The 11,712-nt window shown below is 35.8% G+C and overlaps 1 protein-coding gene across 3 annotated transcripts; it reads right to left on the reverse strand.

The window, feature by feature from the left end:
• Window positions 1-2,146: 2,146 nt before the first annotated feature.
• LOC129902316 (protein HIRA) lies at window positions 2,147-10,766 on the reverse strand. Of its 3 annotated transcripts, XM_055977511.1 has the most exons (10): window positions 10,427-10,765; window positions 9,277-9,552; window positions 8,543-8,794; window positions 8,063-8,460; window positions 6,929-7,943; window positions 5,728-5,929; window positions 5,172-5,412; window positions 4,701-4,823; window positions 3,774-3,891; window positions 2,147-2,972 (listed from the first exon to the last, which is right to left on the reverse strand). In XM_055977511.1, exons 1-10 carry the CDS (start codon window positions 10,532-10,534, stop codon window positions 2,481-2,483), a joined length of 3,225 nt encoding a protein of 1,074 aa, XP_055833486.1. In that variant the 5' UTR covers window positions 10,535-10,765; the 3' UTR covers window positions 2,147-2,480. The 3 variants fall into 3 exon arrangements, with proteins under 3 accessions (XP_055833486.1, XP_055833487.1, XP_055833488.1); XM_055977512.1 differs by lacking the exon at window positions 10,427-10,765 and having other exon boundaries at window positions 8,543-8,797; window positions 9,277-9,349; XM_055977513.1 differs by lacking the exon at window positions 3,774-3,891 and having other exon boundaries at window positions 2,880-2,972; window positions 10,427-10,766.
• Between the last annotated feature and the right edge of the window lie 946 nt (window positions 10,767-11,712).

Genomic DNA, 11,712 nt, shown 5'->3' on the forward strand with positions numbered 1-11,712 from the left:
TGATTAATTAAAATAAATAACTTTTTTATTAAATAAATAAAAGATCGAACAAAATTATTGGTGAATAATGGATTACTAGTTATCTGTGTATGTTTGGTGAAGTCGATACAACAGTTTGCAATACATTTTTTTTTAACATTCGTTCACATTGCTAATTTCATATTAATACTATTATTTTACAAAATGTGAACTACATATTTTGACATACATGTACAACACATTTTATATTGTCAAATATGTATTACATTTTTAGTTCAATATAAACCAAACGTCTAAACTAAAAGTGATCAAGTCCAAAATGTGTTGTGAGAGCAAAGATAAATATGACTAGTATACTAACATACAAGGTACAATGTGAATATCGACTATAATATGTATTCAAATTATAAATCCCTTTGTTATTTTAACAAAACCGTTGCTTTAATTTAACACGTTGATGAATTTTTTTTTAGTTATTATGTCAAACGAGAATTAATTATTTTGTTTTTTGAACATATTTAACGTGATATATATGTTGGGGGGAGGAAGCACCACAACTAAAATTTGATATGATAATAAATAATGAAAATAAATTGGACACGAGAATTTTACGTGGAAACCCCTGAAACAGATAGATGAGAAAAACCACGGGGTAGAAGGATTTTACTATGATAATATGGGAGTACACTGCTTTCAAATACAAGGAGAAAACAACAATTAACACTTTTCTTTTATAAAAGGAACAACTCACTAAAGAGGACACTCAAGACTACAATATTTATCTTGGTGTATAACTCTCTTTATGTTCTTACTCTTTTGGATTGTAATTTTTGTGGAATAATCTAAATGAGGGCAAGAGGCCGTCTATTTATAGAAAACTAGAAAGGAGTAAAATCCGCATATTGCACCTCTCTTTTTGACTACACGTTCAAAACGCATTTCAACTATCTTGCAATATATATGTGTGTGACCTTATACATTTATCATGTTAATTATTCAATAAATATTTTAGATGGTGACAAAGCAACCAACACTCCATTATTTTAGATGGTGACAAAGCAACCAACACTCCATTATATATACGTGTGCTTATTATCATCCCACAATTTGAAATTTTGCAATATTACAATTATTCAAGCATAATAATTAAAATAATTCATCAATAATGTTGGTATATTTACATACTAAGCTTTCAATGATGGTTAAATGTCAATTATTAACATCTCAAAGGTGATAATAAATAATTCGTCTTAGTAATATTGATAAATTTCAAGCTTGGTTTCAATAATTATTGCGTGTCAATTTGAATACTTGTTGCAACTTCCACAGAAATATTACCAATTCACTAGGCAAGGCAAATTGAGAAAGTTACTAGTTGAGATCAACAATATTGTACAAAGATAACACCACATGGTGTCTTGGCCTAAGTGTACAGCAATACCTTACACATGTTGCTGGTGTGAGATGGTAAGTATCCCATAAAATTAGTCGAGGTGCATGCAAACTAACTCGAATGCCACGGTTGTAAAAAATAATAAGACCACCAAATGGTATATGTATGTTGTGTGTCTCTCACTGTGTACACAAATATAGTTGGAAGGAAACCATATTTCACTAAATTTATTCCTAACAATTTTAAGAATTATGAGATTGGTGCAATGTCATCAAAGACGAAAAGTGCAAAAAAGCTATGAGGTCCCTTGGAACTTTACGCGCAAAGCACAAATAAAGTGCAAGCGTTTAATGAAGGAATGCGCAAATGGAGAAGAAAATACAAATATGTATGTGTAGTCCAAGACTAACAAATATACAGACACAGAAATGGAGAAAAAAATTACAATAAAGTGAAACAATTGTTTAGTGTCCGCTTCTTCAGGATTACGCTTATTAAGGAAAAGTATGTCATAGAGCATTGATACCCGCTAAGTGAGGCGAAACACTCAACATCTTTTGCGCCTCGTTTTAGGGTTTAAGAGTGCCTTTGAAAAAACTGGTATTACATCCATATAGTTAAAGGAACTGCCCATTTAAAGTGACATGACAAAGCATATTTCACCAACTTTATTCATCACACATTAAACAAATGAGTACTCAAATGGCAATCCTGTTATGCTCCAAATAAAGTACTTATGGCAAGTTCTGAGAACTACTGTTCAACATTAGAATATGAATGCTCAAAGATCTCAATCAATGTTTTCATATGGGAGAAAGAGTACATACACCTTTTACTTCACACGGCGAAGAAAACTATATTCAGAACAATGACAAAGATATCTTAATGAAAATGAAAAGGTTATCTAGGGTCACACAAGAATCAAACTCCACTACACAAAAAGTCTATCATGTTACATACCTTGGGTACTGCCTTCTAGGTGCATCCACTAATACATTCAGCCTGGAAGCTGCATGTGGAAGATCTTGTTTACAGTCCACAGCATCGGTTGTAGTGTCAGCAGTACTTTAAGGTGACTATCACATCTAATCTATTGAAAACATAGATATCAAGAAACCTTCTCCTTAGGCGACGGATATGGTTCCGATTCGACTGATGCAGGTGGATCCAAATTCATTTGCTCTGTTGGAGGTGGTACAGATTTAGCTTCATCAGTTCCTTCTTGAATGGAGTCCATTGGGTCTTTCATTGGTGTTCTAGACTCAACATGATCAGTTGATTGTACTGCAGGAGAAGCAGGATCCTCTCGGTCATTAACAGTTGTGGAAGGAGTCGGATCAGTTATTAGTGTCTTGGGAGATGTTCTTTGAGTCATAGGGAGATCAGCATCCATTTTATCTGTAGTGGTTGCAACATTGGTCTGTTCAAGAGTCATTTCAGTTGATGTGGTGGTTGCGACGTTGTTCTGTTCGAGATTTGTCGCAGGTATCTCATATTCTGAGAGGAGATCCATGAACTCGTTGAGCAGCCGCTGTACTTTTCTATTTGAGGCCATAGCTGGAAGTATGTCTTCTCTAAGGAGTCTCTGCTTTTTCATACCCTGAAATAGTCGGGATAACAAAAACTTAATAAGAAAGCCAATTTATGCAACTGAGTGTGGAGACCAATCTTTTAATACTTGGCTTTCATCCTGAATATGGATATATTTGATTAGAATCTCACTTTGAGAAAATGAAATCCAGCAAGTATGAGCAAAAACATATATAGATGAAAGAATGTGTGCAACGGATAAAAACATCGCCAAGGAATATTATATCAACAAGATACTGCATGAACATGGCGCCAAGAACACAAAATGTCATCTTAAAACAACAAAACTGTCTAATACTAACAATCTAATACTCTTGCTAGTTTATGCAACCTATTTTCAAGCTTGAGCTGTCCAAAAATGTATTGACATAGTTCGTCAGATGTGGAAAATAAGATGGACATTGCAAAAAGCAATAATGCCGCATGCATAATTCCAAATTGGTGTTATTTTTTCCAGTACATGATCCAAATATATTTGAAGCTATCTCGCTACCCAGTACCTGGGTTGGTGGGAGGTAAAAAGTACCAGTGGAATAGTCGAGGTGCAGCCACGGCCCAGACACCACCATCATAATTTATTTTTGATTTTATCTCATATTATTCGAAGAAAATATGCTAATATAACTATCACCATTTTTCTCTCTGTAGTGATGAACTAAGGAGTGATCAAAGAGAACAGAGCAAAATGGAAGCTCATGCTCATCTACAGAGCCAATAACAGATATTTGCAGATATTGTTTGAGTTGAGCTGCAGTTGGGCTCATCTCTAAAAGAAATATACACGCAAAAGAGAAACGTAACAAGTCCTTACAAGTACACAAGGGTCCCAAGCAGGTTTATTTGACATAAAGGATGAAGCCTCAGCCATCCCTGTGGGAGGCCCAAGAAAGTTCTCGCAAACTTCTCTCAAGCGTGACTCATCTGCCTCTCTGCATTTAAAGAGCAATCAAGTGTTATTTTGATACTCAAGAATTCCAATAAGGCGGAAAAAATCATCTCTGACAAAACCGACTCAAACAATTCTGTACTAGTCGAAACAAATGTAGAGCCGAGATATACTAATACCAGAAAGCAAAACCCTTAAAAACCAAACAAGACAGTTTCTCCAAATGTAACTCCACTTCAGAAAAACTAACACTAAAATTGAATTAGACAAATAATAAATGAATACATATAGGATTTTATACATGACATAACAAAGTAAATCATAAAACTTCATACATACAGACATAGCACCATCCAAAATCCAGTAATTCAGTTCTTACTGGAACTATTGATTACTGCAAACCAAACCCTGTCAAATATGCAGGCAAAACAATTTCCACAAACTCAAAAGTTACTTACATAACCCAAAGGTCCATCTAGCACTAAAAATTCAATTTGCAACTCTCAATTTAATCAATATGCGAAGAAAAACACACATTTTACTTTGAAGGTGAAGTTTCCAACATCAACCAATGCATTAAAATTGGATACTCCCTCCGTTTCCATCTAAGTGAGATAGTTTTGACTAGGCACAGAGTATAAATAATAAAGAAAGACTTCTGAAACTTGTGGTCTTAAACTTTCCATAACATTTGTATGGCTAAAAAGTCTCTTCAAGGATATGGAAAGTTAATAGATGTTTCCAAATATAAAAATGTGTCATTCTTTTTGAAACAGACTAAATAAGGTAATAGTGCCACATAAACTGAAACGAAGGGAAGATTCCATATCACCAAGGGACTACATAACAGACCTTGCTAAAAATCGAACGTAGGATAAAAGGCATTGACGATATTCACTAGGAGACTTCAAAGCAAGAGCAGAAGCCAACTGAGCCTCCAAATGAGCACGTGTTTGTACCCCATCATCAGTCACTCTGCAGATGTATAACAAAGAAGAGTTATAGTTTACATGCACAAACTTTAGTAAGAGGAGATGAGCCACCAAAACAAAATTAGGCAAGAAACTTACACACAAATGCCAATTGTACAGTTATTCAAACAGCAAAAGTCACTCTTATCACTAGTAACATTTCAGTATGCTAATATACTGAGATACAAACTAAACACGCAACATCTCTTTGGGAAATTCTAGTAAGCAATATCGAAGATGAACTAATAAGATTTCAAGAACAAAGAAGTAGAAAATGATTTCAAGAACAAAGAAGTAAAAACAATGTGGATGCCATGTTTAGACAAACCAAAAAGAAAGAAAATACAATGACCTGCTCCAGCCGGGCCTTCTAGCGAGGAACTTCTTAACATCCACCTGCAATGCCGCTAGTTCACCACCATGCAATGAGCCCGAACTCCAGGAACTTGAAAAATTCGAAGCCGGAAAACAATCATCTGCAACCCTCAGCCAGCACATGAGGCTCATATCATAGAGGTATGCATGCCGTGTGGCGAGGACAACAAGAGGAAAACCAGATTTTGATAATTTTGCTGCTATCACTTTGATTGTGCCTATTAACAAGTCAAGAAAAAGTTATAAGATACAGAGTGCAGCTAAGACAATGCAATATGTTGGTTCGATTTTGGATTTAACAATCAACTAAGAATCAATGACTGCAGCTCGTGTATCGAAATACTAGAAAATGTTACTTCCAGCAGTACCATTAATAGGACAACTGTCAGCTTGTATGGAGAAAAGTAATATCCCCTTGAGGACGATGCATAAAAGAGGAAAAACACAGTTCTCCGTGGCAATGCTTAAAAAGAAAGAGCATAATTCTCTGCCAGAAGACACATAAATTAAATCTTGGGACTTTTATATCTCACCTGCATTCGCCTTGGGATCTGAGGTCATAAGGGACGCCAACGAGTCTTGAAGGAGACACTTCTGGTTGAATAGATCCCAAAGATGTAATGACCCTTTCCTAGTGACAAGCAAAAACTTCCAAGATTCATCACAATCAACAAATACTGCAGCAGATCCCATCATCATGGTCGGCATGGCACGTCGTCCACATTTTGTATAAATCTACTTACAAGCAAAGATGAGAATAAGAATATATCGTACAATTGGAAGAACATTTGGAGTTAGCAAGCAAATAGGGGAAACTTTAGAAACTTTAGCAGCATAAAGAATAACTGGGATCTATATTTTAATGCGACTTTCTTTGTCCTCAAATCAACCTTGAACCTCACAAAGTTAATGACAAACTTTTATAGCTACGCAAATGTTAGGCATGTTTAAGACCATAAGTTTCAAAAATCTTCATTTCTTTCTTAAAACTCCGTGCTTAGCACATGGAGTCACATAAAATGAAATGGAGGTGGTATATATTAGGAAAGACTGAACCCAACTCATGTAAAACGTGATGATAGAGGTAAAGAGGACAAAGCTCAAAGAGATGGTTTGCAACAGACAAACAAAAAGAAGGGAAGACTAGAGAAATATTAAATGTTTCTCTTTCTTCAAAAGCAGTAAAACTGCAGGTAAAGGATTTGGATGACAGCATTTTAGGTCAAAAAATGTGAATAACAGTACTCAAGCATGTACAGGTCAATTAACATGCACAACACCCAGGGATAGGGGAGGAAAAGAAAAGCACAAAGGCAAGAAACCAGAGTGTTCATTAGGTGAAGAGAATTGACAGAAATGCGGAAAATAAATTTTGAAAGGTCAGAAAGGAAAGGGCTAGCCATCACCAAGTCCTAAGTGTTGTGAAGGTCAATTTATATCTCCCCCAACTCTAACCCTCGTCTTGGCAAAAAGGAGAGAATTCTCATGTTTGGTAATCTTGGAAAAAAAAGGGCAAAATTAGAATCTATACATTCACTATCTCATTTCACATGTCCAGTCAGCTTTTGTGTAGTCCCAACAAGATCATACAAAAGCAGAAGATAACCACAAAACAAGTAGAAATAAAAGAAACAGATTCATTCAACCAATCAACATCTAAGATACTTGTCCAAATGATAGAATCACTCGTGCAGAAAACAGTATAATGTGTTTGTTTGAACTTTTAAAACTCACCTGAACACAGCCATCTTCACATCCCACAGCCCAAAAGTTGGCATTTCCAGCCAAAACAGTAACTTTCCCAGAAATCCGGTCAGACCAGAGAGTTTGAGTCCCCCTGGAACAAAGTATCTCAGTTTCTTTCATTACAAAGGAATTTCCAGTCCCTAAAACATCATTGGCAGCTTGTTCTCTGGGTTGAGCCTCTAAGCAAACTGGACCAGTGTCCTCCCCTTCTTTATTATCAAAAACCCTGATTAAAAGTGTACCACCAGTACCCAAATGATATGGATCTTTGACAATTCCCATCTGTTCTATACTGATGCTTCCATCCTTGCCTGCAGAAGGTGGAACCTTCTCAATGATGAGGCTCTCACTGATGGTAGCTCTAGCAGTTACACCTGAGCGCTCCTTTTGATTAGCACAGACACTAACTGTTTTCCTTGCAAATCCTTCTCTAACACTTGCATTAGACAGCACCATACCATTCTCATCTTTCCTCTGGTCCACTGTCATATTAGGGAATTCAACGACAGGAGATTGAGCAATTCCAGAGGTGTTTTCCTGCTGAATAGGAAAACCAACTGATTCTGGAATTATCCTCTTTCGACCATCAGGCCTTCTGTACTCTCTTTGCTTCACGGGACTTGACAAGCGTGTAGAAGTCGCAGGTTTAGTTAAACTATCACTGTTAACTCCTTCAGTCTTTTTCCCATTATCAGATTGTGGTTTGGGAACCTTCACCACACTACCCAAATCAACAGAAGATTTTGATGTTGCTTGAACTTGTGGAAGATCTGTAGTTAGCTTTTTGTTTGAAGTTTGCTTTGCAGCTGCTGCTTCAAGCAACAGTTGTGCTGGACTTTCGGCTAAATTTGCCTGTCGACCTCTAACATCACCATAGCGGCTTCTCTTCAACTCCTCTAATTCAGCATCAGATAGCTGATGACCTAGTTCATTTCCATCAAAATGGAAAGTGGCTACACTTCCATCCAAAGAACATGCAAACAGTGAATATCCATCAGGGCTCCTGCACAGAGAAAATTATATCCTGAAAGAAAGCCAAAAAAGAACAAAGACAATTCAAGATGGAAAATGTCTTTACTGTTGTGAAAAGACCAACATTTATGGTGCTATGAGCTAACTTACCATGATAAATCCACAACACTTTGAGAAAAGAAATGCTTGGCAACAAAAAGAGGACGTGGACTTGCTGTAGTCCACACAGTTATGGTGCGATCTTGACTTCCTATAGCAATAACATTGTAGGGTTGGGACTCTTTTCCTCCACTTTTTGAAGAACCATTTGACCATCCAAGAGAAGCATTTTTCACTTCCTGAGCATTAGCCAAATTCCTCCGAAACATAGAATGATTAAACTTAACAACAATAACAGGAGCATTGTGTCCTAAGAAGTCAAAAGTGGCAGACCATTCTCCTCTCTCCAGAACAGGAGCAGAGTGCCTAGGCTTTTGAAAACCATGAGTAGTAGTTATATAATGTCCACACGGTGACCATCCAAGCCGCCTAAAGAAGGTCGACCCAAGCTGAAAAAAAGACACACTTGTTGGGACATAGGTTCCAGTAGGAAAAAAAAAAGGAATATTTTTAAGAGTACAGGAAACTCACAGATTTTGCCCAGTGACCTTCAGTTCTATGAGCAAGGCTCCAGTCACTTGTTCGCCAAATGATGACAGTCTTATCATCTGATTGACTAGCTATAAATGAACCAATCGGATCCCAGGTGACACCTTTAACAAGACTAGAGTGACCCCTCAGAACAGCTGAGCATATACCGTTGCTCATATTCCAGATATGAATGGTGTTGTCCAGACTACCACTAGCCAATGTCGAGTCATCTGGAGACCAATTTAGATCCACCTACTTTAAACATGGAAAGAGCAACCCTATTGGTTAGAAAGTACATGGTTGGACAATATAGACATCTATTCAGAAGCAGATATGAATTCAAATGATTTCAAGGTCCATTGAATGACAAAGTTCTCAGTTTTTACTATCACAATGAGAGCCAAAAGATAGGAGATTAAGAAAGAGGCTTGTAAAAAATTAATATGATTTGAGCACCTAAAGGTGTGGCTAAGTGGTCAATGAAGTGGGTTCAACACGCTGAGGTCTCAAGTTCAAACCCCAGTAGAGACAAGACACTAGGTGATTTCTTCTCATCTGACCTAGCCTTGGTGGTACGAGTTACCTAGTACCTGTTGTTGGTGGGAAGTGGCACGTATCACGTAGAATTAATCGAGGTGCGTGCAAACGGGCCCGAACACCATGGTTATCAAAAAAGAAATGATTTGCATACAAGCAAATTAGTTATTCAGAAGCTAAAAGATCAGTCTCATTACCACATCCGCAGTGTGTCCTCTCAATGTCATGGTAACTTTCCAATTCTCTACATCAGGAGGCTCTCCACTGCCAAACTCTGTGGTTCCTGAGCCAGGTTTCCTCTCATGGACTTGAATCACCTGATCATCAGAGCCAGAAGCAACATACCGACCATGTTTTGCCCATCTAACACAGTTCACTGACCCAAAATGATCACGTAGTGTGGAAAGAAGTTTTGGTGTAGATTCATCTGCTTCCAAGTCCTTACCCACACATTTCATGTTCCATATCCGAACCTGAAGACACGTTAAATGCACATAACGCAAAGTACTATGTTAGTAACAGTATACTGCAGTAATGCAGAAAACATATATGAGTATCAAGATAGAAGATTCTCTCTCTAATAAGTAAAACTAAGTTGAGATAATAAACCATACAGAAGCGGAAAATGCCTTCACAGAGGATCAAAGAGATATTAAAAGCTAGATATTTTAACAAATTTGCACATTTTCCCTGTAAGAAAACTAATCCAGAAACCTTTCATGAAATAGCATTTCTTTTGAGCACAAGCATAGCTTTGAACTCTGAAAATCTTGATCACACAGAGATAGCATAATCCCAAAATAACCTTCCAACTTCCAAAGAAACAATTTGTTAGTGCTCCACTAAATCATAAACTAATTGAATTCATTTACCAAATTCAATTATTCAGGTTCCAAAATCCATGAACAACTAGAAATGTCCATCAACAACAACATACCACCCAGTGTAATTCCACAAGTGAGGTATGGGAGGATAGAGTGTACTCAACCTTACCCCTGCCTTGGGAGGTAGAGAGGTTGTTTACGATAGACCCTTGACTCAAGAAAAGCATATCAAAGCAAATCGAAAGAGAAATAACTAAAGCTAATGGCTCATGGCAAAATACCATACAAAGAATGATAAAACACACTGAAAAAAGAAATAGTAACTACACCAAAAAGGTGCATAATTGAAGTACAAGAAACAGAAGATAGTAAGAAAAATGAATGTCCATCAACTACATAAAACTATCAGCTCAACTCCCAAAATGATAACTACATTTTATCTACTAATTTCTTAACCAAAAACTATGAAAGAGCTAGAAAGACAAAAACAAGAACATACAGTAGAGAATGAAAAATCAGTTACCTTGTGATCACCACCACCAGTAGCAAACCTAAGGCCACCTGGTTGAATATCAATGGAGAAAATCTGCATACCCTCATGTCTAATCCAAGTAGGTTTTTCAGCAATCATCTTTCACAATTCTTGATTTCTTTGCTGCTAAACAGCAAAAAGACTCAACCTTTTTCACTCTAAACCCCTCAAACCCCCAAAACAAGAACCCCACAACTTCAAAATTAACATACCAACCACTAAAAAAGATGAAACCCCAAAATCAAATACAACAAAAAATTTACCCCCACAAGAAAAAAAAAAGTAAAGAGAAAAAAACCCTAGTTGAGAAAAACAAGAAAAAGGGAAAAAAACCCAAAAAAGGAGTAAAATTTGGAAAAAATAATAATCTTGATTTATTAAATTTCCAAAAAAAAAGAAACCTAGATTTTGGAAGTAAAAGGTGAAGTGGGGTCGAAATTCAATGGTTTTGCTTTTGTTTTGCTAACTGTCAAATCTAATGAAAGATTATAGAAAGTAAAAGAAAATAAAGAATATAAACAAAGGGAATCTAACAAAAATTGTTCTATAGTATTGAAGTCTTTGTGATATTAAAAAAAAAAAACAGAAGTGTAGTGAAAATGTTGTACCAGGTATTTTTGTAGGGTAAATGGAGAAGACAAAGAGGCACACATAAAGTAGTAATAATGTTCAAGTATAGTGGTATTGTGTACATAAAGTTATGGGACAAGTTTTTTTTAAAAAAAAATAATGATGATGATCGGGTCAATTTACCATCATGTCATTTAATTTTATCTTATTTGATAATTATGTTATTTAATTTTTAGTGTGACATATATAAATCAGTTTGAGTGTATCTCACACGAATTATTACATAGAATGTGTATGTCTACTTATTTAATTTTATACAAATTTAAAAATTAAATTTAAATCTAATACTTTATAATTTTCAACTTATTTTATGAACAATTAGGTTAAATCTAATACTTTGTGATTTTTAAACCTATTTCATTGATAATTTGGTTATACCCTCAAATATCCTTAAAAAAATGAATTTCATGTTCTCCAATTTGAAATTAAAAATAAATCTCACCCCAACCCCTTTATCCTTGAGGTTCCACTCCTCACCCATACTCCCATAATATTATGCTAGATTAAGTAAAGATATTTGTGAAATAATATTTTTTTATTTATTTATTAAATATTAAAAAATTAATTAAAATCTACTTATTCAAACACACCCTTATTTTTGTGAAGGCCTTTTATCACGTTCTTCAATGTGTCTTTTGTCACACTAT

This window comes from Solanum dulcamara, chromosome 9 (assembly GCF_947179165.1).
Source record: "Solanum dulcamara chromosome 9, daSolDulc1.2, whole genome shotgun sequence".
NCBI classification, from domain to species: Eukaryota; Viridiplantae; Streptophyta; class Magnoliopsida; order Solanales; family Solanaceae; genus Solanum; species Solanum dulcamara.

Bases quoted from the DNA above. Each gene is read 5' to 3' on its own strand.
- LOC129902316 (XM_055977511.1), bottom strand. From the start codon at position 10,534: ATGATTGCTGAAAAACCTACTTGGATTAGACATGAGGGTATGCAGATT. The intron at 8,461-8,542 runs GTGAGTTTCCTG...TCTTTTTTTCAG, and splicing joins AAGGTCACTGGGCAAAATCT to CTTGGGTCGACCTTCTTTAG. The intron at 7,944-8,062 runs GTAAGTTAGCTC...TTCTCTGTGCAG, and splicing joins AGTGTTGTGGATTTATCATG to GAGCCCTGATGGATATTCAC.